Source organism: Manis javanica, chromosome 3 (assembly GCF_040802235.1).
Source record: "Manis javanica isolate MJ-LG chromosome 3, MJ_LKY, whole genome shotgun sequence".
In the NCBI taxonomy this organism is placed as follows: Eukaryota; Metazoa; Chordata; class Mammalia; order Pholidota; family Manidae; genus Manis; species Manis javanica.
The window spans coordinates 1,900,811-1,926,547 of NC_133158.1; the positions used below are offsets into that span (position 1 = coordinate 1,900,811).

The window sequence follows — 25,737 nt, forward strand, 5'->3', positions numbered from 1 at the left end:
GGGACAGGGCGCCAGGTGCTCGGCCCTTGGGGTGCCTCCCTAGTTTCGGTGCCGGGGCCTGCGTGTCTCTGCCTGTCCTCCCAGCACCTCTGCAGTCTTGGGTCTGGGGCGGCGGCCACATCTCGTGAGCTGTTCCTCTAGGTGAATCTAACACCGGGGGCAGGAGAGGTGTCCGGTGGGTCTAGTGTAGAAGGAAGATGTGCCTTCTGACCTCCCAGGCTCAAGCCCTGGAGACTGATCGCCGAGGTCACTCGCCAGGTAGGCTTCAGCCCCTTGCATACCCTCCTCCCAATCGGAGGTGCCTAGAACCCTGCCTAGAAAGGAGGCCTCTTGGGCTGGACCAAACCGAAAGCTGGGGAGCAGGGCACCTAGCTGCCCTGCCGCGTGGAGGCCGGCGGGCTTCGCTTCCCCGACCAGGGATCGCAGTCGGGGCCTCCGCGAGGCTGGGGGCGCAGGGGCGGGTTGGGCCGCCGGCAGGCGCTCTGCGCAGAGAGCCGCGCGGTCCAGGGGCGGCCCGCCGCCAGGGGGCGCCCCGCCGCCGCCCCGGCCTTGACTCCAGGCGCGCCGAGGCCGGCACAAAGGCGGCTTTGTGGGCGGGGGTCGGCGCCGCCGGGGCGGGGCGGGGCCTCCCGCGAGCACCTGCTGCTGGCGGACGGGAGAGACTCCGTCGGCCGCCTCTCGGAAGGAGGCGGGCATCCCCGGCCCCGCCTAGCCCCGCAGCCCGGCCCCACCAAGGGCCCCCGCAGGAAGCGGCGCCGGAGATGGCTCCATCCGTCCGTCCTGGGAGGTGCACAGAGGGGCCATTGAGGGGCTGGCACGGGCAGTGCCTCCGTGCCCGGTTGGGCCGGCAGGGTTCCGGCCAGGATCCCCTTGTACCCGGGTTGGCAGCGGAGCTGGGTGAGGTCCTGGCAAGCAGGCCTTCCCTGAGTTCAGGCGGCCAGCCTCCACCTGCCCTGGGCTCTCCTACCCCTGCTCTCACTTTGAGGGCATAAGGCTCCATTGTCCCAGCGCCGGCGGGGGCGGCCTCTCAATTCGTCCTTGTCTCATGGCTGGAAATTCCCAGCCATGGGGGGCAGCAGGCTGTGGGGGTATCCCAGGTGTCCTGCACCCTCATGGAGGGGCTTGGTAAGGCTGGCTCCTGGGCACCCCTGGTGCCTGGGGCTGCACAGGGCTGGACCTCAGCCATCCCGAGACCCTCGGAGCAGCTGGGTGATGGGAGCCAGGGATTCGGTGCTCCCCAGCCCCCAGGGCTCTTCCTGCCTGAGAAGGCCCATCTTCCTGGCCCCACCAGGGGCAGCCCCAGCTGTGAGGCTTGGACAGGCAGGGCCAGGCAAGGGACCCAGGCGCCTGCTCCCCGACCAAGCTAGAGTCCCAGTATGAAGTGAGTTGTCTCCAGCTCGTGGGGACCACCACGAGGCCGACCACCTCCAGAAGGGCCCACCCCTCTCCAAAGAGTTGCTCAGGCTACTGATGTGGTGGCAGCCTTGGTATTTGTAACCCGCTTGGGGGGCAGGGAAACAGCTGGGAAGAGAGAAAAGCTCTGAGAGCCAGAGAGGTCTGAAGGGTGTGTGTGTAAGGAGGCCCTGTGGGGAGCAGCCAAGCCACCAGCCACTCCCCAGCTCCCCTGGCCCAGACTCCCTTAGCAGCTAGGTGGGGGGCCATTAGAACTGGGGCCTCTGAGGCTACAGGGCTGCCAAGGCCTGGGGGAACCCCTTACCATGTTCCTGGGCAGCTGCATGGCTCCCCCTGAAGTCAGGAAAACCTCAGAGCCTCTCAGAAGCACCCCTCCACCCGCACACCCTGCAAGCCCAGACTCCAGCCACCTGTAGCTGGCCAGCAGCGTCCTAGCTGCCCTAGGAGGCGGAAGCTGCAGGGGGGCGACCACAGCTTCTCTTGGGTGAGTTCTGGGTCAGGCTGGCTCCCAAACAACTGCCCCCAATCCTTGTGCCCATGGCCCTGAAAGAGCCCCGAGAGGCCATCCTCCCTGAGGAGGGGCTGTGTCCCCCCAGTCCCCAAGCCTGTCGTGGACACCCATGAGGAAGCCAAGGGGGCCTCGAGCCAGCAAGTATGTGCCGTCAGTCCCTTATCCCCTTGGCATGTCAGTGAAGGGCACCAACACCCAGGTGCAGGGCTCGAGGTCATGGCTGCCTGTCTCCTTGCTACAGGGAGAACAGGTGATCTTACTGAGGAGAAAAATAGAGTTAGTCCCTTCCCATGGACTTTGCTTTCCAATTTCATTGTGGGTAGAGGGAGTCAAGGCCTGACGGGCTGTTGCAGGGCCACGGAGGGGCCTGTAGTGTCCCTTCCCCATCAGTGCCTATCCCCACCCGGGCTCAGCGGAAAGGTGGAGGAGCTTTCTGGAGGCACTACTGCCTCCCTGCGCTGGTTCTGCGCTGGGTCTAGGCCCCCAGCCACTGCCAAAGCCCGGCCCTGCAGAGGCTTGACCACGAATGGTGAGAAAAGGTCTAGCAGGTGCATGGGGAAGGGTTGGAGGGCCCAGCAAAGTGCTGGCCAGGAATGCTGCTGCCCCCCAGAACTGGGGTGGTGGAGCAGGGCCTTGTTGGCCAGGGCTGAGCTGGGGTAGGGCAGAGGCAGGGATCCCCCAGCTTCAGTGAGCTCTGGGTGTGTGTGCCACTGGGGGCCGGGGGCCGGGCATTATGGAATGGCGAGGCATTGGACAAGGGGTGGCAGAGAGACCACAGGGTCAGGCTTCCGGCCACCCTGAGGTTGGGGCTCTCGGGAGGAGGGGTGTGGGCCTGGGCACAGAGGGGTGGGTTGGAGACTTGTGGAATCAGAAGACTGAGGAGTGCCCAGGGCTTCGGGATGGCCAGGGGTCAGGTGGAGGGTGGAAGAAATTGTGCTGGGGGAGAGGGGATGGCTGCGGCTAGTGGGGGGATGGGGGTGGTAGGGCATGGGTGGGGTAGGCGCCAGCGCGAGCCAGGGCCCTGGGCGGCAGGGCTGGAAGAGGCAGCAGTGAAGGGGGTCACCCTCAGGCTGCAGGTGCTGAGCTGGCAATGAGCACACACCTGCCGGCCCACCATTCACCACGTCCTGTAAGAGGGCAGAGTGATTTGACAGGCCCAGGCTCCCCCTGGGGACAGGCTGCTGGGGAGCCGCAGTCCGGATTCAAGCCCGCGCCTCCCCCGCCGCTAAGGGGGTTGATCCCTGGGCGGCTCCGGCCCCCCGCCGCCGCCGGAGCCTCGGAGCCCCCAGCTAGCACTCCCGGGAGGCGCCCCCAGCCCATCGAGGGAGCGTAGCATTTGAGTTCCCGTCGGCGCCGGAGCATCCCGCCCCCGATCTAAGTCAGATCTAAGTCAGCCGCATTCCTGGCCCCAGCCCGCCGCGCCGGGAGGAGGAGAGAGGGAGGCCCCTCCCCGGCCCCCCTGCCGGGCGACGAGGGAACACGCAGTGAGCGAGGCGCTGTGATGTGGCTGCTGGGGGCTCCCGGTCCCCGAGGGGCTGACCTCAGCCGGGGAGGAATGTGCGGGAGGCGGGGGCCTGGCCCCTGCGGCCCCGCCCTCGGCCCCTCCGCCTCCGCCCCGGCCGGGCCTCCGAAAGGAAGGGGAGCAGGCGACAAGGGGAGGAGCTGGCCTTCCAGCAAGGTGGGCCAGGGGTCCCCTGGGAGTGCGGACACCGGGCCGGGGGCCTGTGGGGCAGTGCCCACGCCCTCTCCCCGGAGATCCCTGGGGGTGGAGGAGGTGGCCGGGAAGTCAGACCTGGTCAGGCTCCCCGCCCCCGCCTCCCTGCCTGAATCTTGAGGGTGGGGAGTCCTGGGCCCCACGTGGCCAGAACAGGAACAGGCTGTGACGTGGGAGCCACCGTCCTTGATGGCTAAAGCAGGTGTGAGTGGCTAGCCAGGCCCCGCCAGCCTGGGCTGGGCACTGGGCCGTTGGCTTCAGCCTTCCTCAGAGGGATGCCCACCCCAGCCGTGCCACTAGGAGTCCAAACGGTGTGGGAGAGGCCCATCTGCATCCCCTGCTTTGAACCATTCTGTCGAGACCCTGGCCCAGGTGGCCTGATTGCAGAACACCTGGGGACGCACAGAGCCCTGTGTGCCCGCAGCCGGGACCCTTCTCCTACACAGCTGCCTCCGTGAGGCCCCTGCCAGAGCTGCCATACACTTGGACCTGGGGCTCAGGAGCAGAAAGGAGGCCTTGTGAGGACAGGGACCTCCTGAGCTCCCCTGGACATCTGGCTTTCTGCCCCAGGGAAGGGGCACCTCTGGAGGGAGCAAGGCAAAGGGCTCAGGTGGGGCAGGGCCAGCCCATCCTGCGGTTTGGGGGTTGATTCTCAGGATGTTGCAAAGATGGTGGGGTCCTGGTCCCATTTTCTCGTGTGGACACAGGGCGGGTGGGGCAGGGGTTGGGGGTGGAATCAAGGCTGGGCCCTGGGCCTGAAGGACTGAGAACGGCGGGGGCAGGTAGGGGGCAGAGCGGCAGAGGGGGGCCCAGAGGCGCTTGCTGATCTTGGCTGCTTGGGTGGAAAATCGTAAACAGCCGAAGAATTTTGTTTGCTTGCACAGGGCCAGGGGAGGCTGCCGAGGTCCAAGGCAGGGGAGCCAGGGAGGGGCGAAAGGCCAAGAACTCAGGCCCCACCACCACCCCAAGGGCCCCACTCCTCCCACTGACCCTGGCCATTCACCTCCAGCCTGCCAGCCAGGGACACTAGGTCCTGAGGCTCAGGGAAGAAGGGCTGGCTGGTCACAGACGCCCTTGCTCCAGGGGACGTGGCAAGAGACAGCTGCTGGCCAGCCTGGGGAGGATGCCTGTTGGGGGCCTGGGAGGTGGAAGGCCGTCCCCAAGCAGTGGTCTCTTCACCGGGTGGACCTCCTCTCGACTTGTCCACACTTAGCTCCTGGCTGTGCAGAGAGGATGAGTCCCCCAGACTCGGCTTCAGGCCAGACCCCAGAGCCATCCCAGCTTCAGCGCCAGGGTGCGGGGCCCACCCTGGGTGTGAAACCCCCTCGTGTATGTTGCTCTGTGTTCGGTGGGCCAGTTCTTCCCACCTTCAGCCTAGGGACAAGGACCAACGGTCATGGTCACAGAGGTCATGTAGAATGACCCCGTCTCCCTGCAGGGATGCACAGCAGAGGCATCTGCCTCCCTTTCACGCCTCCAGCTGGCTGCCCTCACAGCCACTGCCAGCCAGGGGGCAGAAGTACCCAGTGGTACAGAAGGGCAGGGGCTGGGGCCTGGGGGCCCATCAGGTTGAGAACCCCTGCCCCCGACCACGGACCTTGCCATGCCAGCTGGTGCCTGGAGCTGACATGGTGGGTGAGGCCCTCATTACCCGCTTTCTGCTCCCCAGCCGTGGGTGGAATGGGAGGACCCCTAGTCCTTGGGGGTGTCCCTGCCGGCTGTCCCCTCTGCCTGCTTCACAGCCACCTGGGGCTGGGGGGGTCTCTGCTTTCTCCTTTGCCTTAGCTGGCCCCCCCACTTCCGGGAGGGACCTCTGCTGGGCACCTTAGTGACACGAGGTCCCACCCTCCTAACGCCCCTCCCTAGTGCCCACTCCACTCTGGCCAGGCCACCATCTCTAGCCGGTCCCGGCTGCCTGCCCGGTCACCGGACCCGCCCCGTAAACTTGACTGCGAGTGGGGCGGTGGCTGGCTTGGTGGGGGCGGGGGCTGCTCCTTAAAGGAGCCATCAGAGGGTGCCCTGCAGCCCTGGGCTTCTCCCCTTCTCCAGGGTGAGAAGGGGCCCCCGGGGGCAAGCACTGCGGCTGGAGGCCTGGCGGAGTGTGGGGAGGCAGCGGCACCGACCTGCCCGGAGGAGGCTGCGGCAAGTGTCAGTGGAAGGAAGGAGGGCGGTGGGAGTCCCAGCATGGGAGGGGCGGGGGCTGGGCAGGGATATGGGGCGTGGACTGGAACAGGCCCCAGCAGCCCTTCTGAACGTGGAGTCGTACCCAGGGCCTTGCTCCGCGCAGGGGCTCCCATGCCTGGCACCTGCCTAGCCAGCTTCCGGGAAGGATGGTGGGTGTGCAGCCCGAGCCAGTCCCCTTCTGAGGGGTCCAGGGAAGGGCTCTGGCTCAGAGAGGTGACCCTGAGGGCTAAGGCAGGGAGGGAGGCACAGGGAGAGAAGGGCTGCTCTCCCAAGCTGGGGGCGAGGCTGCCTCAGGCCTTGGCTCCCTCCACTTGATTCCTCTTGGGTCTGAAGTCTGAGCTCACAGAATTTCTGTGTGTGACTGGCCCCCCCTTGCCTCCGGGGTGCGGAGAGAGGTCAAGCATGAAGCTGGGGCTGCTGGACCCAAGCGGGAGCCCCCTCAAGTTGGAATGGCAGCTTCTGTGTGGCGTGGAGCCCGGGCCTGGCTCTCTCCCTCCGAGAAGGGGGCTCAGGAACATCTGAATTGAAAGCAGTGACTGACACTGTGATTGTATTTGCTCACCTGCATGTCCAGAGACACACATACATGTGTGCATGCACATTTGTACACACGTAACACGTGCACACACATGTATACAGGGTACACGTGCCACAGGCATGGACACACAGGTACCCATAAAGCCAGGTATGTGCCCACATGCATGCTGCACATTGCATACAACACACATGCCACATGGTCTTACCACATGGTCTCACATAGATATGTCTGTGAGCATGCTCACACTGTACACTTGTGCAGTACAGCTACCAACGGGACCCTCAGAAACCATTCAGAGTCACAGGCACCTGCCTCTGCTCCGCTGCGGGCCTGGGGGCACTGACCCCCTCCTGTTGCTCTCGCCCCTGGGATGGCTGGTTCTCTTCATTGCACTCGGCATCCTCTGAAATGTCTGCAGTCATCTGAGTTCTTGCTGGCACCCTGCCCCCTCCTCCATGGGGACTTTGCATCCTGCAGTGTCCCCAGCCCCAGGCCCAAGCTGGCATGACCATAGGCTCAGTTTGTGAATTAATGTGAGTGTGTATGAGGGCGTGTTACCCGGGAGGGTGACGTGGTGGGGCGGGCGCCTGACAGTGTGGGAGTGACCCCGAGGGGGTGCCCAGTGTGGGTGTGTCTGTGACTGTGGCCAGGCAGGGCACCCTCAGAGCGGAGGGAGGGGCGGCTCCGAGGCAGAATGCGACCCCCCAGCTTCTCCCCCTAGGGGCTGTAATCTGATCCCCAGGGACGCCCCCCGAGCCTCCCGCCCTCGCCCTGGCTGCAAGTCCTCTTCCAGCTCCCGGGGCAGAGTCCAGGGCGGCTCAAGGCTCCTCTGCACACTCCTGCTGAACCCGGAGCACCCTGAGCCGCCCAGCTGGGGCGGGCTGAGGCCGCCGCCATGATCGCGGGCCTGGCCCTGCTCTGGGCAGCGGTGCTGGGGGCCACTGCTCCTGGCCCTCCCCGCCTTCGGCTCTCCTTCCGAGGTAGGTGCACCTGGCAGGCTGGCCCAGCTCTGGGCGGGCAGGAAAGGGGCCCAGGGTGGGTAGGGGGCGCTGTGTGCTGTTGTCCCGCGTTTGCCAAAGGATCCGGTTTGGGTTGGGGGCACTTTCAGGCCATCTCCAGTTAACCCTGTCCGTGCCTCGGCCCCCAACCTCTCTGCCCACATTCTGCTCCTGCTTTCCCAGGAAGACCCCTCTGTCCCATCCCCTGCCCCCAGGGAGTCGAGCTGTGGGGACATCAGGGCCTCTTCTAACACCCCGACACGGGAGGGCCCTTCTTGGCTGTGGCCTTCCACTGAGCTCAGGCTGGCGGCAGGGTGGCGGAGGGCCCTCCGCCTGGCTCGGGGGTTGGGGTTCTGGCTCTCCCGCGCACGCCCTAGGAGCTCAGCCCCCTTCACCTTGGGCACTGTGCTGCCCACCTGCCTAGGCCTGTCTTGCACGTGTAAACTCACACACATCTAAGTTCCCATGCGTGGTCAGGTCCGTGTACGACCTGGCTTGTGAGAGAGGCAGCACGCAGGGTGCGGGGAGGCTCCCAGCACGGCAGGCAACCCGCCCGTGGTGTCACGCCGTGCAGAGCTCCAGGCCCGGCATGAGCTCCGGACCTTCAGGCTGGACAGGAGCTGCTGTTATGAGGCTTTACTGGTGGACGAAGAGCGGGGACGCCTGTTTGTGGGTGCTGAGAACCACGTGGCCTCCCTCAGCCTGGACAACATCAGCAAGCGGCCCAAGAAGGTGCCAGGGACCCCCAGCCTTACCGCTGCCCAGGGAAGGAGCCCAGGAGCCCAATCCAGACTGCCTGGAGAGGCCCTGGGGGATGGGCCCCCCAGTGGACCCCTCACCACGGAGAACTTCAAAGTCCCTGACCTGTGTCCTCTCACCGCCTGCAGCTGGCCTGGCCGGCCCCTGTGGAATGGCGAGAGGACTGCAACTGGGCAGGAAAGGACATCAGGGTGAGAGCCCGCCTCCCGGGGCAGGGGCGGGGGCGGGGCAGGCCAGCCCCTCACTCTGTAGGCCAGGCAGTGCTAAGACAGAGGCCTGCCTGTTCTGGCTGGGATGGGGGCAGGGGGTCGAGGTGGCTGAAGTCTGGAGGTAGTGAGTCAGGGTGGGGGCTCATGTGATTCTGCTCGGGGGTCTCTGAGTCATAGTGGGCAGTGCAGGCCTCTGCTTCCCCAGACACCCATGCTGGTGGGAGGTGGGCTGGTCTGGTCATCAAGGGCGCCCAGTTCCCTGCAGCCCATGTTGGTACTTGCCTGGGCTGACACAGAAGAGAGAAAGGGGTAGGGGTACCACTGGTGAGCTGGGACCCCTTAAGGCTGCTCCCCCTGCGCCTGCCTGCCCACTAGACTGAGTGCATGAACTTCGTGAAGCTGCTGCATGCCTACAACCACACCCACCTGCTGGCCTGTGGCACGGGGGCCTTCCACCCAACCTGTGCTTTTGTGGAGGTGGGCCACCGGCTGGAGGTAAGGTCACATCCTGGCAGAGAGGGAGGTGCGGTGGGTAGGGAACGCCTGGCAGGAACAGCACCCCTGCCTCCCAGGACCCCGAGCTCTGGCTGGACCGCCGAAGGCAGGAGGATGGCAAGGGCAGGAGTCCATATGACCCCAGGCATCGGGCAGCCTCCGTGTTAGTGGGTGAGTGCAAAGGAGGGGCTCAGCAGAGCTCCTGGACCCAGACTCTAGAACCTCAGCAAGTCCCCGGACCCTTCCCAGAGCCCCAGGGACACCCCAGCCTCAGCCTCACTGACTCCCCCAAAGCCCCCGGAGCTCCACAGGCCCCCCTGCCCCGGGAGCCTTCGGCTTTAGCCAAGCAACTGTTGCCCTCTCTGCAGGGGACGAGCTGTACTCAGGTGTGGCTGCCGACCTCATGGGCCGGGACTTCACCATTTTCCGAAGCCTGGGCCGGCGTCCGAGTCTCCGAACAGAGCCCCACGACTCCCGCTGGCTCAATGGTGAGGGGCTGGTGGGGCTGGTGGGAGGGGCCCTCGTCAGGGCAGGTGCGGAGGAGGGCGCGCAGAGGAAGTGAGCAAAGGTGGTCACCAGGTACCCCACCTGTGTCTGGCCCTGCGCTGGGCACTGGGGTCCCAGGGCAGACGAGGGGTCTGGGCCATGCCCTCTGGGTCCAGAGAAGTCTGGACAAATACAGGATGAGGTCAGTTTTGAGAAAAGGGACTGGTGCTGGTGGAGAGAGGGCTGGGGCAAGGGAGGAGACCACACAGAAGAGGCGGGAGAGTCCCCCAGGCCCCGCTGGACTGACGGAGGGGCATTCCAGGCAGAGGGCACAGCCTGAGCACAGGCTCTGGGGCAGGACGGGCCAGCAGCGAGTCACGAGGGAGCCGTAGGGGCCAGGACTGGCGAGGGGCCCGCGTACCTTATTCTGAGCGGTGGGACCCAGTCGAGCGTTTGAGGCAGGATGGCTAGAGAAGACTCATGAGTGAAGGTGGAACTGCCAGCGCCCACCGTCGTGACCCTTGCCTAGGGAACTATAGGGCGAGGCGAGAGGCGCCCCCTGGCCAGGGTCCCGCCAGCCCGCTGGCCCAGGAGCTGCGGTCTCTGCTGCCCCCTTGTGGCTGCTTGTTCACTCGCGGGCCCTGGTTCCTTGGCTTCTGCCCCTCAGAGCACCGTCTAGCTTGGTCTTGGAGGCCGGGGACCAGATGGGGCCCCTCTGGCTGCCGTGGGCGAGAGAGGAAGGGGAGACAGCCGTGGGCCTCGGATAGGGGATGGGGCCATGGCCTGGCTGACCCCACGCTTCCTGCTGCGGCCAGAGCCCAAGTTCATCAAAATCTTCTGGATCCCGGAGAGCGAGAACCCCGACGACGATAAGATCTACTTCTTCTTCCGGGAGCTGGCAGTGGAGGTCGCGCCGGCCCTGGGACGCATGTCCGTGTCCCGAGTTGGCCAGATCTGCCGGGTGAGGAGCCACATCCAGTGACCCTCACCCCCTTTTGCCCATTTGGGCCTCGCCCTCATGTCCCCTGACTGACCCGGCAGAATGATGTGGGTGGCCAGCGCAGCCTGGTCAACAGGTGGAGCACGTTCCTGAAGGCGCGGCTGGTGTGCTCGGTGCCCGGGGCTGAGGGTGACACGCACTTCGACCAGCTCCGTGAGTGCCTGGAGCAGAGGGTGGGGGGGGGGTGCGGGGGTGCAGACCCTGGGGCTTGGCTGGCCCCCAGGGCGGTGTGCCCATCCCCAGTGGCCCCTTCCCCGCAGAGGACGTGTTCTTGCTGTCCTCGCGGGACCGCTGGACCCCACTGCTCTACGCTGTCTTCTCAGCGTCCAGGTGAGGGGCGGAACGAGGGGGCGGGGCCGGCTGGGGCCCTCTGGCCCCTCACTCCGCCCATGTCTTTGCCCGCAGCGGCATCTTCCAGGGCTCTGCAGTTTGTGCCTACAGCATGAATGACGTGCGCCGGGCCTTTCTGGGACCCTTTGCACACAAGGAGGGGCCCATGCACCAGTGGGCGTCTTACCAGGGCCGTGTCCCCTACCCCCGGCCTGGCATGGTGCGTAGCTTGGGACCTTCACCATAGCCCACTTCAGGTCCCCAGTGGAGAGCATGGCCTGGGGTCTCCTTGGTGAATGTGGTTTCTTCCTGTTGTTACGGGTGGGAAAAGCCACTGTTGTCGCACGGGGGAGATATCCCCCTCAGAGTCCCCAGGGCAAGGCTGGTGCGGGCAGGGCTCTGGGAACACGCAGCTAGCACACGCAGTGCTCTGCAGTCTCCTGGGGAGGGCCGGCCGGGCCCATGCACCCACATCCCTGTCCTGCCCCCTCCCCACCCCCAGTGCCCCAGCAAGACCTTTGGCACCTTCAGCTCCACCAAGGACTTCCCTGATGACGTCATTCAGTTTGCTCGGAACCACCCCCTCATGTTCAATCCGGTCCTGCCACTGGGGGGGCGCCCTCTCTTCCTACAAGTGGGAGCTGGGTACAGCTTTACCCAGATCGCGGTGGACCGCGTAGCAGCTGCTGACGGACACTACGATGTCCTCTTCATCGGGACAGGTCTGGGACCGTCTCCCCTCTGCCTGGGCTGGCCCCCTCTCCTTCCGGATGCTGCTCTCATTGTTCCCGCCCACCTTCTTCACCAGCCAGTCGTGAGAGGGTGGAGGCCTCAGAGTGGGGAGGCCCTCCGCTAGCTGGCTGGGAGCGCGGGAGGCCCTCACCCATGTTCATCCCTGCAGACGCGGGCACAGTGCTGAAGGTGATCTCTGTCCCCAAAGGCGGCCGGCCTAATGCCGAGGGGCTGCTTCTAGAGGAGCTGCACGTGTTTGAGGTGAGGCTTAGCTCCTGGGGCCTAGGGCACCCCCACCCCACCGATCCCTGATCTCAGCGCCCCTGCCCCCTCGCAGGACTCGGCCCCCGTCACCAGCATGCAAATCTCCTCTAAGAGGGTAAGAGACCAGAAGACTTGAGGGTGAAACGGACCGAGCATGTTCCGGGCGCCCCTACCCTCCCTGCCTCCCTGGGTAGTTGGAAGCCTTGGGGTTGAGCATATGGGCTCTGCCTTCGCTAGACTGTGACCTGAGATCTCAGTGTACCCATCTGTCAAGTGGGGGCAGGGACCCCCGACCAGTGAATGGGAGGCGGGCACGGCATGCCTCGGTCACCCTGGAGTCCCCCGTTCCCCTTAGCACCAGCTGTACGTAGCCTCTCGGAGCGCCGTGGCCCAGATCCCGCTGCACCGTTGTGCTGCCCACGGCCGCGCCTGCGCCGAATGCTGCCTGGCGCGCGACCCCTACTGCGCCTGGGACGGGGCCGCGTGCACGCGCTTCCAGCCCAGTGCCAAGAGGTGGGCAGGGGCCGAGCGGGTGCCGCAGTCTTTGGCTGCCCTTGAATGAAAGAGGAAGGGCTCATGAGGCTGCAATGTCCCCCCAGGAGGTTCCGGCGGCAGGACATAAGGAACGGTGACCCCCGCACGCTGTGCTCGGGAGGTGAGTGCCCCAGCTGCCCCCACCTCTCAGGACGCCCCGCCCGGCCCGCACCTGACAGTCCCCTTGCCCCCAGAATCATCCCACCCCGCTCTGCTGGAGCGGAAGGTGTTCGGGGTGGAGGGCGGCAGCGCCTTCCTGGAGTGTGAGCCCCGCTCGCTGCAGGCGCGCGTCGAGTGGACCTTCCAGAGCATGGGAGAGGCTACTGGCACCCAGGTGAGCCTCCCGCCGCTCCGCGCCGGGCCCCCGGCCGGCCTGCGCCGTGGGTCCCGCCCCGCTCACCTGCGCTCCACCTCCTGGGGAGGCCCCTCCCATCTACCTGGGCTCCTGACCCCGCCCCGAGAGGGGGCCTCCCGTTCAGGTCCCCTGCCCGCCCGGCACAGCGGGGGACCCCCGCCCCCACCCAGGCCCCTGACACCGTCCCTCGCGGGCCCGGGTCTCCCGCAGGTGCCGGCGGACAAGCGCGCCGAGCGCACGGAGCGGGGGCTGCTGCTGCGCGGGCTGCGGCGCGGGGACGCGGGCGCCTACCTGTGCGCCGCCGTGGAGCAAGGCTTCTCGCAGCCGCTGCGGCGCCTGGCGCTGCACGTGCTGAGCGCCGCGCAGGCCGAGAGGCTGGCGCGCGCCGAGGAGGCGGCGCCCGCGGCCCCGCCGGGCCCTAAGCTCTGGTACCGGGACTTCCTGCAGCTGGTGGAGCCGGGCGGCGGCGGCACCAGCTCCCTGCGGATGTGCCGCCCGCAGCCCGCGCCGCGCCCTCCACCCGCGCCGCTGAGGAAGGGCCGCCAGCGGCGGACGCGAGCCCCGGAGCTGCGCGCCGAGCGAGGCCCGCGCAGCGCTGCGCACTGGTGACTCGACGGTCCCGGCTCCGAAGCGGGGAGCGGGCAAGGGCGGGAGGGGGCGGGAAGCGGCGGCCGCAGCCGGAGACACACAGCTAGGGCTCAACGAGGACAGGCCCCGCCGAGGGGCAGCCGCCGGCCTATTTATTAACAGACGATAATCCTGGAGTGGAGCCCCGAGGGCGGCGCAGGCTGGGCACCGGAGCCGACCGGCCGCGCAGAGCGGAAAGCAGGGTCCAGAGCAGCGGGCCGCAGGGGAAGGCGCTCCCCTTCGAGGGAGCGGAAAGCTGCGCGCGGCGAGACTGGCGGGACCGCGGGGCGGCCGACTGTACTAACGCAATAAACTCGGCTCTCAGCCAGGCCCGGCAGCAGGCCACCGCCCGTGCTGGTCTTGCTGGTGGCCTGGGGCGCCTTCCTAGCAGTTTCGGGGCCTCAGTTTCTTCCAAGGATGCTGGGTGAGCACTCCGGGTGGTTTCCATGTGACTGTCCCGCAGGGCCTCTGGGGACGCCGACATCACAGTATCTGCCGAAGAACAGGACTTCTGGGCTGAGCGCTAAGAAGATAAAACCGGGTGGTAGGGCGGAGTGTATGCAGGCCTCACACCGAGGGGTGATGTCCGAGCTGAATGGCGGGGAGCCGCCTGGGGCTGTCTGGGGGCAGAGGCCCTGAGGGGGGAACAACCTGCGGTGTCTGGGGACCATCAGGGCGGCCAGTGTGACACAGTGGCATGATGGGTTTGGGGTGTTTAGGAGGTAGGTTCTGTGTGTGTCCTGGTGTGCGAGGGGGGCACCCGAGGGCACTGTGCTGGGTGCTTGAGGCACGGCTGTAGCCTGCTGTCGCTGGTAGTGCCTGGAGGAACCCTGGCTATTCCTCTTCCAGACGGAAAGCGGAGGCTGGGAAGGGGCAGTCCTTCACCCGCGGCTGTAAGCTGAGCAAGAAAAGCCAGCGTGGGCGCCTGTGTGCGTGGGGCGTCTCTGCCCCTTTGGGGTTCTTGGAGCCCGCCTGGCACTGAGCTCCGGTTATCCATCACCCCCAGCCCCATCAGGCTCCACCATGGTGGGTGCTTGTCTTGCTTGCTTGGAGAAGACAGGCCCAGTTGTGGGTAGGGGTCCTCAGTGGGGAGGCTGGAGGTGGCTACCACATGGTGCGTTGCCGGAGGTGAACCTCAGGTGGCTCCTGCCGATGACACCGGGGCTGTGCCTACCTGGGTGGGGCTCCTCAGGAAAGCCCCTGGACGTGTGCAGGGTGGAGGTGGCCCTTGGGCTGGGCTCTATCACCAGGTAGACAGGCCAGGCTGGCCCACGTGGGTTGCTCTGCCCCTTCCCATGGCAGAGAGCCTCCCCCTCTAAATATAGCCCGGTGGGCTGAGCTCAGGCCTATTTTAGTTCCAGGCTGGGAGGCGGCCAGGCCTTCCCCACGGTCTTAGCAGAGCCACTGCTGCCTCCATCCTGTCCTGCTCCTGGGCGTTTATTTCTCCCCCAAACTGTCCACTGCTTGCCATTCCTGAGGAGACCCAAGAAGGTAGGAGATGTCTGTGAGGGAGAGCGCGGCCCCAGCCTGGAGGCCCTGTGGACAACAGAAACCTGCCCTCGACCCGCTGACCTTTCCTTGGTGGGCCGTCTGTCACAAGGGACCTGGCCTCTGCAGGGGGAAGGGCCTGCCCTGCTGGAATCTGCCCTCACACTGGGCCCTGCCTGCTTCCCCTGCTAGCGATGGCAGGGGGGTACTTGGGAGAGCCACCCAGCTGGGGAGGGCCAACTAGAGGGTGTGCCAAGTGGGTGTGGGCTAGTAGCTAGCTGCCTGGCCAGTTCAGCTCTTCCTACTGGGAGGAAGCTGGGATTGGGGGTGGGCAGTGGTTCCAGGAAGCATTTGGGCCCAAGGCCCAGAGACCAGTTTGATAGGCTTCTGGCTTCCTCCAGCTCGGTCTTAAGTGGCCCCAACTGGCTAGTTTGGGGTTTTGCCCTGGACACAGACTGCTGGTTACAACTGCTGGCCACTCCCCTAATTCCCCCACTGCATGCAATTAGCACAGAGGTTCAGAGAGGCCAGAGCAGGGACCCAGGAAGCTTCAGGGACACTGCTGGCCAGGATGCAGGTCCAGCTGGTGAGCTCCATGACATTTTCAACATTTTACAGGGGATGGGAGGGGCCTGGCCCCAGGTGTGTGGTGGTGATGGTGGTAGTGGTGGTATGGGGTGTTGGGTATTTTCCTCTTTTTGGGGTCTTAATAATGTAATTTACTGTGCTGTTCTTTTAACAAATAGAACCCAAGATCAATTTAGAAAATGTGAGAAAAGCATAGCCAAGTGCAAAGAGAATTAGAATGAATCCCAACCCACCAGCCAGGCCTAATACCTGGCAGCCTCTGTTCTTGTTTTACTCACTTTTGAGTGTGTCATGGGCCAATTTCAAGCAAATCATGAAGGCTGAGTTACTGCTCTGAAAGGGATGGACCCAGAGAGTCCAAATACCCTTGCCCCTATCAGGAGGCGTCCCGATGCTCCCCCTTTGTTATCTAGCCTCCAGCTGGGCACTGGCAGGTCTCAAGGAGCCATGAAGGAGAAAAGATCAAGTCAAAGAACAACCAGAAGAAAATAATTTTTAGAAATCACAAAATAAACACTTCGGGTCCAAAAAAATAGTAATTAAAATCACAAGTAGAAGACACCAGTTGACTAAAGGGTAGACTGTGAACAGATAGTTAAGAAGCCACATATACAATACTGATCAGGCCCTCCAGCAGAGACCCAATCAATGTTCTTTTCTCATTTCCCAACCAAGCACGTTTGTGTGCACACATCATATAAAAAATGTTTTTCGATGGATATGCCTAGTGGCAGTCATGCTGGACCCTTCTGGGGGCCCTGGACAGCCATTCTGGAGGGCAGTTTGATGACAGCTTTTAAGAAAAAGTCTGTGCTCCGATCCACGAACTGTGCTTCTGGGAATCTGTCCTTAGTAACTGCTGGGAAATTGGGAAAAACCTTCACACTCAATGGTGCATGTCTTTTCCTAGGAGTTTCTGGTTTCCAAAGGGAACTGGAAATAACCTAAATGTCCAGGCAGTCTCAAAGGGATGCCTGCGGGGAGACCTCAGAGGCATGTGAAACAGTCTGATAACAAAGCGGTCCGGGTGTGATGCCAAGTGAAAACTGCAGGGTTCACAGAAATACAGGGGAATCTGCTGAGTACATTAAAGAATGCTGAGCACGGGCCTGGAGGGCAAGGCAGCCCAGCCAGAATGGGGCTGCCTGTGCTGGGGTCAAGGAAGGCGCCCAGCATGGGGTCTGCAGGGAAAACCCCTAGCGGAAGAGGCAGGAATGCATGTCAGGCACTGGGGTTTAGTCCTCCCCAGGCTGATAAAACTCCTCTTGAGAACAGGCGGAGGAATGCCTGAGTCCTTGAGGTCAGGGAAGGGAACAGGTGTGAGCAAGCCAGGGCACCTGTGCAACGGTGGGGGAAAATGGCCTATGGGGTCATCCCGGCTTCAAATCAAGGGTCATTTCTGAGGTTGTTTTAGATTGGGAGCCAAATACCCCTTTGCCCTGTCCCTGTCTTCACTGAGCCCTGCTGCCCAAGAGCCCCTGGAAGGGAGGGACGGCCCACTGGCTCCATCAGCCCCGCACTGCCCCAGCAGACACCATGGCCCTGACCCTGAGCCCGAGCAGCGGGGCACCCTGTGCCCCCAGCCAGCTGCCGGAGGTGCACCTGCACCAGGTGGAGTCCATCAGCGACCTTCACGGAGGTGAGCGGGGCTGGGAGGGGCCGGGCATCCCGGGGGAGGGGAGGAAGGCAGGCAGCCCGCTGCCCTCCTGAGGCCCCGTTCGCCCGCAGGTTCACTGTGCCCCTACCTGGCTGAGGAGGCACAGCCATGGAATGAGCTGCTGGGCATCCTGCCGCCCTCGCTGTGTGCCCAGGCCGGCTGCAGCCCGGTGCACAGCCGCGGGGGCTTCCTGGGGCTGCTCGCACTGCTGGTGCTCACCTGCCTGGCGCTTGCCATCCTGGCTGTCTACCTGAGCGGTACGGACAGCACAGGAAGCTAGAGGGAAGCAAGGGCAAGGATGTGGGCATGGGGGAGGCCCTTCTGCCCGGTCGGAAGGAGCAGCTGCAGAGGCTGAGATGGAGGGTGGGCACTGGTGGGGAGGCGCATGGTCTGATGGGGCATCCCTCCTGCTTGTCTCCAGTGCTGCAGGGCGAATCCCTACGCGTGCTGGCGCACACGCTGCGCACGCAGGAGGAGACACTGCTCAAACTCCGGCTGGCCAGCCTCAGCCAGCTGCGGAGGCTCAACTCCAGCGAGGCCCGAGCACCCAGCTGAGCCCTGTGGCCTGGAGGCACGCAGGGAAGGAACTGCCCCTGGCTTCTCCTCTCCCAATGCTGCTCCACGCCACTTCCTCGGGGAGGTTTCTGTACAACAGTATGACCTGACCCCCGCTCCTTGCCTCTTCTGGCTTCTTCAGGCTGAGCCCAGCCATGCCTTCCGGGCCCAAGGCCTTGCTCTGGGTGGCCTAAGGTCAGAGGAAATGAACCCAGCCTCCTGTGGCCTGTCAGCACTCTCTGGGGCCTCCGCCAGGTAGCAGTCTAGAAATAGCTGCCCCCACCCTAGACACCCAAACTCTACCAGCCTCAGATCTCAAAAGACAAGCTGGGGGGAGGGCTGGCTGGGTAAAGACTATCTTGGAGGGTAGAGGTGAGCGCATGCTGGGGGGACCCAGCTGGGCCCAGCCTAGGGCAGGGTTGGGGGTGGAGGCCAGCAGGAACACCCAGGGGCCACAGAAGGCTGAGAATTCCATTTAATTATCTTCAATAATCTTTACAAATCAGCACAGACTCCCATTCTAAGTAGCCTCGCCTCCTCTCCTGTTGTGGTGGCCTTTGTCCAGATGCCATACCCCCAAGGTCATGGGTCACCCCAGGGGAGCAAAGCTGGAGAGAGGAAGGGACACCCTCCGACTGCCGCCCCACAGCCCTGGGACAGGCACACAGCTGGCCCAGCCTGAGACAGGCCAGGAAGAGGCCACAGGGTGGCGTGTGGGGGCAAGGGACCAGGATCCCAAGGGGCCTGGCCTCCAGCTACCCACCCTGTGTCTGCTTTTAGCTTTGTCATTAAAAAAATAAAGCGACAATTCCTGGCAGGAGCCAGTTGTTGCACTGTCTTCTGTTAAAAATATGGGCAAGGTGTGGGCATCTCCTTTCTGCAGCCCCGCCTCACAGGATGTCTGCCCGCTTGTCCCGCACACGGCCACGAGCCTTGGTCCGGGCCTTGGAGGCAGCAGCATTGTACAGGTGCTGGAGTGGGGCAAAGAGCGACGTGCTGGTGAGCTGGGGAGGAGGCCCAGGACTCCTCTGGGCCTCCAGGCCTCGGGAAGGCAGGGAAGGCAAAGGCGCCCCGGAGTGCAAACCTTCTCACAACGTGCGATCTTGCAGGCCTTCAGGGTGGCGGCATCTAGCACCAGCACAGGGCCCAAGCCAAAGACATCACGGAGCAGCTCGTTGTTCTGGGAACAAAGAGGGCTATGAGCTCCAGCCAGTCCAGGGCAGCCAAGCTGGGTGTCCCCTCCGTCTGCCTCCCCACCTGGAGGTGGTGGTGCATGCCCGAGCCCAGCACGTCTTTGAAGGCAGCATAGACCCGGCGCCGAGCCCAGCTGTCCACATAGAGCACCTCCAGCCCAAAGCGGACTGTGTCTTCCTCGCACTCGCCATCCTGTGAAGCAGAGGGGCCATGACTGGCTGGGCAGCTGTGTGCAGGGGTGCACCCACGCTCAGACGTGTATGTCCCCACACACACCTCAACAAAGTGCAGCACCGCACGGAACGTGGCACGCTGGCGCCGGCGGTCGGCCTTGGCCCGGTACTTGTTACTGTCCGTGGCCAGGGAGCGCAAGGTGCTGCAGAGGGCCTCTGCGTCCTCATAGGTGAAGTCCTCCTGCAATGGGCAACATGTGTGCGTGAGCAGGAGGCCACGTGCTGTCGGCTCTCAGCTTGGGGTTGCTTAAATCCCTCCTTTCACGAGGACGTCGTTTTCCTCTCTGCCTGGCCGTGGCCTGGGCTGCACACCTGCTCAGGGCCTCCGTTAAGGCACCTAGCATCTGAGTCCATGCCAGGGTCACTCCCCTCCGGGACGACCTAAGGCTGCCCTGTATCCAACCTGGGACAGGCAGGTGGTGTGCGCAGGCACCCTCCCTCGCACCTCAAGGTCCCGGGCAAGCTCAAAAAGCAGGGCAATGGTCTCGCCGGCAGCGATCCGCAAGTTCACACTTCCGCTGGCCAGGAGCTGGGGCAGCCGGGGCAGCTGCCTGGGGAAAGGGCAGGCTGAGTTCTGTTGTGGTAAGGGGCCGGGTCACCGCTCCCCTCCCCCACCCAGTGCACAGTCGCCCTACCTGTCCAGGATGTGGCTGATGTGGGTGCTGGGGCAAGCGGTGAGTAGCAACGCCCAGGCCTGCAGGGCAGCACAGAGCAGGCCATGCAGGCTGGCAGGGACCACAGGAGCACTGGAGCCACCCATTCCATAGGCCTGGCTGAAAACACCTTCCAGGCAGGTGAGGCAAGAGACCAGGTCCTAGGGACACGAAGAGGCGGAGGGGTGGCTTAGGGGCAGAGCCAGCGCCTCGGTGCTCTACCACCCATGCCCACAGGTCACTTACCTGAACATCGGCAGCAGCCACGTAGCAGCCCAAGCCAAGAGCAGAAGCACACTGTTGGGAAGAAGGCAAAGCCAGGCCACGGTCAGAGCATGAGCCTGGTTCCCCAGCCGTGGGGCTCGCCCTCAGAGTAGGGGAGCCTGGAGGCAGGCTCAGGGGTTAGGTGAGTGGCGGTTGTCATGGAGCAGAGGGCACTCACGTGGAGCCGGGCCGCAGGGCTGGCTGTGGTGTCACTGAGCACAGACACCAGGAGGGGCTGCATGCTGTGGAAGAGCTCTTCGCCCTGGGGCCCAGGGCCCAGCTGCACGCAGAGCAGGCCTAGCAGAGCAGCAGCCAGGGCCTGCTCCGTGCCCTTCCCTGCAGGAATGCCGTCTAGTCAGCCTGCGTGGCAAGGGCTGGCCCTCGGTCCACTCGGGTCCCTGGGGCCCCCGGCCCCACCTTTCCTGAGGCATTTTTCCAAGGCATCAGCCAGCGTGAAGCGGCGCTCCAGCAAGAAGTCGGGGAGCAGGCGGGCCACCAGGGCCAGGCGCAGGCTCTCAAGAGCACCTTGCCGGGTCTTGGCACTGGGGGATGAAGAAAGGGATCTTTTGGGCTGGCCCCACTCAGGGGGCACCTGGTGCAGGCTTAGCAGGGACAGGGTGCAGGGGCTGGCTGGTGGTCAGGGTACCTCTTATCTGCAAGGCAGTCCACGTACTCTTTCAACTTCCCCTCAAGCTCCTCCTGCTGGCCCTGCTCATCCACGATGTCCCCCACTGCAAGACCAGCTGGTCAGTCCTGCTTGCTGCCCTCCCAGGGAGCCCCCACTGGAGTTCCCCCAAGCTCCCACACTCTCACCAAGGCTGCCCTCCGCCGTGGTGCTAAGAAGGCTGGGGCATTCACTGGTGCTGCTACGGGACTCGCTCCCGGCCTCATCCTCACTGGAGCCTGAGTCAGCAGGAGCCTGGGTGCTGCTCCGTGCACCTGGGGAGGTGGAACAGGGCACCTGGCCTGCCTCCATGGATGAGTGACAGCTGGGGCACCTCCCCCAGCCTCATGACCCCCCAGGTCAGAATGCTGCCCCTCTCAGAAAACAGGCTAAGGTCGGGGCACAGGGCCTGATGCAGAGAACACAGAGCCAGGAAGCAGGAGAAGGGGAATGAGGTCTACTTGTTGGAGAGGATGGGGCACCAGGCCCTGTCTAGGCACACCTGGCAGGCTTGGTGAGCAGAGCTACCCTGAAACCACAGCCTGCTTCGAGGAGACCAAGAGTCAGGCCGAGCCAGAAGGCACTGTACAGGCCCCACCTACACCTTTAAGTGGGGGCAGATCCTGGGGGAACTCTGCCACCAGCCCCAGAGTGACCAGGACAAAGGCCAAGGACTTCAGTTATATATCCAGGCAGACCCAGGAGTCAAGTACCAGCTCCACATCTTAAAAGGGGTGTGACAAGGTCAGGAGCCTAGCTTTCAAAGCCTGTCTCTCCATCTGCAAAACAGGGGCAAAAGCACCTCTGGGTAGACAGGTGAAGACAGTGACTGACTGACAAGGGACGAGGCACAGCTCTTCTGTGGGCCAGCAAGCCTGCCAGGTCACCCGTCTGCCCTGGGGAGGCATCTCGTTCCTAATGGGTGTGAGCAAGTGCCCCAGGCTTCAAGCATTCTGTCCTCTGAGTACCCCCTGGTCCATCCCAGGCCTGCAGCCCTGGGTGGGTGGACACAGGCTCCTCTAGACTCTGGGAAGTGCAGGGAATGAAGTGGCCCCTGACTGCATGACACCCTGGAAATAGGGGAACACGGGGCAACATCCGGGTCAGCAGAGCTGACACACTGCCATGTGTGGATCCTGGCCAGGGCCAGGGGCTGACTCTGGCAAGGACGGCTGCCACAGCAGAGCCCCAGACTGGTTCTGGTCACCAAGCTGGCCTTCCATCTCAGGAACTGCATCCTCCATGTGTGCTGTTCTTCTCTCACCACCCTACCTGCCAGAGCAGCCCGGCCTTTTTTCATATGCTCCCCTGGGCCACGGTCCCTCCAGAGGTCAGGACACCGCACAGTCCGTCCCTCCACATGCGCTCTCTTCCTCACCTCAGCCTCAGACAGAAGCCCCTGCCTCAGGGCTTCCTTGGTGCCCAAGTCTGGGGCTGACACCACTCGGTAAACTTGACCCTCAGCACCAGTATTTCTGGAAAGCTGCTAACTTCCAAAGGGCCCCACCTCAGCACCAGCACCATGAGGGCGGTGGCCGGGTCTGAGCTGCCAGGGGCCCCATCCCTGCAGAGTAAACGTGTGTGTTTACTGCAGCACCACACTCCTGGTCCACACTGATAAGTCTCGGGACGGCCGCAGGGGCCAGCGCACCCACCCACCCTCCAGGGCCAGGCCCGCCAAGGTCCTCATTCTGCAGCTTCCCCTTGGCCCCTTCCCCAGTTCTCCCGGGCAGGCCGGGACTCCCGCCAACTTGCCGGTCCAGTCCAGGAACCAAAGGATCCGGGGCTGGCGAGGGGGCGGGCGTTTGTCCCGCACAGCAGGAGACTGGGGAGGAGGTGCGGCGGGGACACCGGGCGGAGAGGCTCTGGCAGGGCCGGGCAGGCAGCGCCGGTCCCGACCTGCGAACCGCGCGCAAGCTGGCGCCCACGTGGCCGCTGCCTCCCGGGACACGTGCGGGCCGCGGCTGCGTCTCGCGAAGCAGCGCTGGGCTGCCGCGGCGGAGGGGCTGCCTCGACGGGGCGCACGCCCAGGTCCCTCAGGGACGCTGACGGGGGCCGAGTAGGGCCCCGCTCGCCGGTCACCGGCTGCCCGGACCCCACTTACCCCCTCCACGGCGCGGGCCGCCCTTGCGGGCGCGAGGCATGCCGGACACCGGGCGCGGGCTCAGGGGCCCGGCGGGCGGCGGCGGAGCAGAGGGACGCCAGCAACGCGGGACCGAGCCTGCAGCGGACGGCGGCGGTTGCACGCGGCGCGCGCCACCATCTTCGCCGGGCGCTCCGCCCCGCCTCGCGGGCCGCCGGGAAGGCGAGTCCGGGCCGTGCGGCCCCGGCCTGCGTCCGCGAGGCCGAAACTACGGCTCCCAGGGGGCCGCGCGCGGCGGACCGAGCTGCCGCTGCCGGCACGAGCCGCGCCCCCAGCACGTCTGTCCCCGCGCCGAGCCCGGGGCCGTCTGGGACCCACGCACCACGGCCGCAACGTCTTAGGGCACTTGCGGCCCAACACTTGGGACGGGAAGAGCGTGGAGCCGGTAGGCCGGGCAGCCGGACCTCGGGCAAGGAAGGAAAGGTGCCTTTATGATGAAAGCGAGTGTAGACAGCAGGTTAGCTCTTACAGCCCATAGGCCAGATCTCCCTGGGTGGGGCCCACCTGCCCCTGGACGGTCCTGTCGCCTCCTGGAACAGAGCCCTGGGCTGGCAGCCCCGACCCTCTGGAACCCTGGCCCTCCCTCCTTGTCAGGAGGGACGGGCCCTGTCAGGGGGCCTCCAGTGCTAAAATAGAGTAAGCGTTTTCTCTGGCCCTTCCAGGGGTCCCGTGGGAAGTCGGGTGTGTGTACCGGAGGGCTGACAGTAAGCTAAATGGAACAGGATGGACAGACTCCTCCCTCCAGGAGGGGGAAATGGCAGCAAGGACAGGAGGGGCAGGCACAGGTGACTCCTGGCTTTATGCTGCTTCTTCAGGCGCAGGATCAGGCCCGGGCTCCCCGCAGGTCTGGCCAGCCCAGCCTCGGTAGCAGTGGCAGCTGAAGGACTGCCACGCCCCAGGGCTGCCGTCTGGCTGCAGGTGCAGAAAGGCTTCCAGCTGTCCGGGGTCTCGCCGGGCACAGCGCCCGCGGCCATGGCACCACTGCTGACTGCAGGCCATGGCCGCCCTGGTCACGTTGGTCACATAGGGGCCCAGGGTGCCCAGCAGATAGTCGTGGAGCTGCCAGCACTTGTCCTGAGAGGGAGGGATGTACTGATGCTCCTGCTCCATGGCCTGCCACGGCTTCCCCCGACCCCCGGGACCCCAGCATGGGCTCTGTTCAGTGATCACCTCAGAGCTGGAGAAGCTCAGGTCCCCCCAGAGCACCACGCCGGCTGCCCCCAGCGCTGCACTCACACCGACAGTCTGCACAAGGTCATCCTGGAGGAGAAGAGCTGTTAGGCCGGGGCTGGGCAGGCTCCACCCGCCTGGGCCTACCTCTGCCTTCAAGGAACTTTCCTGGTCGTGGCTGCGGTCCAACTCGAGCGGAGGCCCCAGCGGCACTGAGCCTGGGAGTGGCTTCTCAGGCTCACCACTTGGACCAGGGCTCCGGAGGCTGGGCCTTGCCTTCCCTCAAGACCTCCCAGGGCAAAGCCACAACCATGTCAGATGCTTTGCTGGGGAACTCCCTCCTCAGGGGTACAGAGGGCTTCCCTGTCACGTTCTCCTGGGCCAGGGGCCTCAGACCTCTGTAAGATGGGGCCATGCCTGTCTACTCAGACCCCCAGCCCTCAGCTTTCACTCACCTGGGACAAGAACCTCCCAGAGCGCCGGTGTGTGAGGCGGACGTAGGCCAGGACAGGCAGGGGATGCTGGTGCCCAGCGAGGGCCACGCGGAAGGCCTCCTGCAGGCGGTACCGAACAAATGTCTGGCGGTGCACCCGCGGCAGTCCAGGTGGGAGGTAGATGCTGGGGAAGAGGGCACTGGAGGCGGCCCAGAGCCAATGCAGGTGCGTGTTGCGAACGAGGGTGGCTTTGTGGCAGTGACCCGTGTAATTGGAAGCTGAACTGTGCCAGCCATTGCCACAGGCTGGGAAGCGGTAAAAGCCCCAGAGTCCAAGGGGCCGCAGCGCCTGGCCCAACCGCAGAGTGTCCTCCATCAGTGCCCGGGCTGCCTGTTCAAAGCCAGTGCGGGCCTTGTGGAGCTGCTCCTGGGGGCCCAGGAGGGGGAATACCCGCTGTGCCCAAGCCCATGAAGCTGCCTGGTAGGCTCGGCGGCGGCCCCAGTTCCCTGCCCAGAGTGGACACCATTCCTCCCAGTCCAGCACTGCCAGGCCAGGGAAGCCAGGCCCCATGCTCCAGTGGATCTGGCAGGCAGCCTGTGCCAGGTGGCGGTCAAGGGGCACAGCCTGGGGGATGCCCCCATTGTGAGCTGTGCCCCTGGGCCCAAAGTAGGGATAGAGGCCGAGCTGGTTCTTGTAGAAGATGGTGATATTCTGACCGTGGAAACGCTGGCCATGGTTGGCTGTGATGCCCAGGGCCTCTAGTGGTAGGTGCACATCAAAGCGGGTCTTACAGTGTGCTGAGGGTACATTCCACAGCACAGAGAAGGGGCGTTCCGGGGCCCACAGCTGGGGCTGGCCATACCCCAGGCACAGGGTCACACCTAGCACCAGGGCTAGGCCGGGCTGCATGGTCATGTCCCAGGGATGGACACCTGCAGGAGAGATGGGGTGGGATCTTAGTCTGGGGCCAAGGGTACACCTTCCCTAGAGCTCAGGAAGATGGGCAAGCTCTCCCAAGTTTGGAGGGCAGGGAAAGCATGGTCCCCAAGGGGTCCCCTAAGACTCTGAGCTGCCACCCGACACTGGCCTGGGCAGCTCCCCTCCTGTGCTGGGCACCACTGAGCTCTCTGACACCTTGTCCACCCAGAGCTCTCAGAAGTGCCCATCTTGTTTCCTGCCCCACCTTGCCTGGCTGAATTTCTGCTCAGCATTCAAGTCTGCTGTGGCATCATCTTCCCTGGAAGGTCTCCTGGGTCTACAGGTGGAGTGGCAGCATCTGACTCCCTGTCCCAGCATGGATCCCGCCTACCCACCCCCCTACCTGTCCCTGTGGGTGGAGACCCTATTTCCTCATTGCCTGTTCTCAGCCCAGGGTCTGACACAAAGTAGGTCCTTAGTGAATGGTGACAGGCGAGTGAATGTGAAAGGAGACACATGCTCCCTTGTCTCCTGGGCCTGGCAAAGTGGGAGGGGCAGAGAGCACATGTCCCTCCATCTATGGCTCAGGGCTAAAGTAGATATGGGAGCTCCTGTAGGGACAGGGGA

General features: G+C 64.5%; 4 protein-coding genes across 12 annotated transcripts; 2 read left to right on the forward strand and 2 right to left on the reverse strand.

Moving 5' to 3' along the window:
* The first annotated feature begins 239 nt into the window (after positions 1-239).
* Positions 240-13,539, forward strand: SEMA3B (semaphorin 3B). Of its 5 annotated transcripts, none has more exons than XM_036994150.2 (20): positions 3,670-4,248; positions 5,077-5,269; positions 5,688-5,786; positions 7,082-7,340; positions 7,933-8,090; positions 8,246-8,308; positions 8,702-8,821; positions 8,899-8,992; positions 9,190-9,309; positions 10,123-10,268; positions 10,349-10,460; positions 10,568-10,637; positions 10,713-10,857; positions 11,140-11,359; positions 11,539-11,630; positions 11,707-11,748; positions 11,989-12,146; positions 12,233-12,288; positions 12,362-12,501; positions 12,733-13,539. In XM_036994150.2, the coding sequence occupies exons 4-20, from the start codon at positions 7,256-7,258 to the stop codon at positions 13,129-13,131; spliced, it is 2,220 nt and encodes a 739-aa protein (XP_036850045.2). In that variant the 5' UTR covers positions 3,670-4,248; positions 5,077-5,269; positions 5,688-5,786; positions 7,082-7,255; the 3' UTR covers positions 13,132-13,539. The 5 variants fall into 5 exon arrangements, with proteins under 5 accessions (XP_073086712.1, XP_073086711.1, XP_036850045.2 ...); XM_036994153.2 differs by having other exon boundaries at positions 7,154-7,340; XM_073230611.1 differs by lacking the exons at positions 3,670-4,248; positions 5,077-5,269 and adding an exon at positions 240-258 and having other exon boundaries at positions 7,154-7,340.
* Positions 13,540-13,684: 145 nt separating this feature from the next.
* On the forward strand, positions 13,685-17,746 carry LSMEM2 (leucine rich single-pass membrane protein 2). Of its 3 annotated transcripts, none has more exons than XM_017669652.3 (5): positions 13,685-14,175; positions 14,505-14,640; positions 16,685-16,864; positions 16,954-17,139; positions 17,304-17,746. In XM_017669652.3, the coding sequence occupies exons 1-5, from the start codon at positions 14,173-14,175 to the stop codon at positions 17,435-17,437; spliced, it is 639 nt and encodes a 212-aa protein (XP_017525141.3). In that variant the 5' UTR covers positions 13,685-14,172; the 3' UTR covers positions 17,438-17,746. The 3 variants fall into 3 exon arrangements, with proteins under 3 accessions (XP_017525141.3, XP_017525142.3, XP_017525143.3); XM_017669653.3 differs by having other exon boundaries at positions 16,754-16,864; XM_017669654.3 differs by having other exon boundaries at positions 16,757-16,864.
* A 151-nt stretch (positions 17,747-17,897) lies between these two features.
* On the reverse strand, positions 17,898-22,854 carry IFRD2 (interferon related developmental regulator 2). 3 transcript variants are annotated; one of them, XM_036994154.2, is made up of 12 exons: positions 22,550-22,742; positions 20,595-20,747; positions 20,428-20,512; positions 20,199-20,323; positions 19,960-20,117; positions 19,764-19,814; positions 19,500-19,678; positions 19,310-19,415; positions 18,908-19,045; positions 18,695-18,823; positions 18,522-18,617; positions 17,898-18,408 (listed from the first exon to the last, which is right to left on the reverse strand). In XM_036994154.2, exons 1-12 carry the CDS (start codon positions 22,587-22,589, stop codon positions 18,328-18,330), a joined length of 1,341 nt encoding a protein of 446 aa, XP_036850049.2. In that variant the 5' UTR covers positions 22,590-22,742; the 3' UTR covers positions 17,898-18,327. The 3 variants fall into 3 exon arrangements, with proteins under 3 accessions (XP_036850049.2, XP_036850050.2, XP_036850052.2); XM_036994155.2 differs by having other exon boundaries at positions 20,595-20,720; positions 22,550-22,739; XM_036994157.2 differs by lacking the exon at positions 19,310-19,415 and having other exon boundaries at positions 22,550-22,854.
* A 139-nt stretch (positions 22,855-22,993) lies between these two features.
* On the reverse strand, positions 22,994-25,625 carry HYAL3 (hyaluronidase 3). The gene is made up of 4 exons (XM_017669651.3): positions 25,376-25,625; positions 24,214-25,124; positions 23,759-23,848; positions 22,994-23,662 (listed from the first exon to the last, which is right to left on the reverse strand). Exons 1-4 carry the CDS (start codon positions 25,401-25,403, stop codon positions 23,387-23,389), a joined length of 1,305 nt encoding a protein of 434 aa, XP_017525140.3. The 5' UTR covers positions 25,404-25,625; the 3' UTR covers positions 22,994-23,386.
* Positions 25,626-25,737: the final 112 nt, after the last annotated feature.

Bases quoted from the DNA above. Each gene is read 5' to 3' on its own strand.
- SEMA3B (XM_073230611.1), top strand. From the start codon at position 7,256: ATGATCGCGGGCCTGGCCCTGCTCTGGGCAGCGGTGCTGGGGGCCACT. The intron at 7,341-7,932 runs GTAGGTGCACCT...CACGCCGTGCAG, and splicing joins CCTTCGGCTCTCCTTCCGAG to AGCTCCAGGCCCGGCATGAG. The intron at 9,310-10,122 runs GTGAGGGGCTGG...TGCTGCGGCCAG, and splicing joins CGACTCCCGCTGGCTCAATG to AGCCCAAGTTCATCAAAATC.
- LSMEM2 (XM_017669652.3), top strand. The intron at 16,865-16,953 runs GTGAGCGGGGCT...GTTCGCCCGCAG, and splicing joins CATCAGCGACCTTCACGGAG to GTTCACTGTGCCCCTACCTG. The intron at 17,140-17,303 runs GTACGGACAGCA...GCTTGTCTCCAG, and splicing joins CCTGGCTGTCTACCTGAGCG to TGCTGCAGGGCGAATCCCTA.
- IFRD2 (XM_036994154.2), bottom strand. From the start codon at position 22,589: ATGCCTCGCGCCCGCAAGGGCGGCCCGCGCCGTGGAGGGG. The intron at 18,824-18,907 runs GTGTGTGTGGGG...TCTGCTTCACAG, and splicing joins CGGTGCTGCACTTTGTTGAG to GATGGCGAGTGCGAGGAAGA. The intron at 18,618-18,694 runs GTGGGGAGGCAG...CTTTGTTCCCAG, and splicing joins GCATGCACCACCACCTCCAG to AACAACGAGCTGCTCCGTGA.
- HYAL3 (XM_017669651.3), bottom strand. From the start codon at position 25,403: ATGCTGAGCAGAAATTCAGCCAGGCAAG. The intron at 25,125-25,375 runs GTGGGGCAGGAA...TCTCTCCTGCAG, and splicing joins CAGAAATTCAGCCAGGCAAG to GTGTCCATCCCTGGGACATG. The intron at 23,663-23,758 runs GTGATCACTGAA...CCTCCCTCTCAG, and splicing joins TGAGCTTCTCCAGCTCTGAG to GACAAGTGCTGGCAGCTCCA.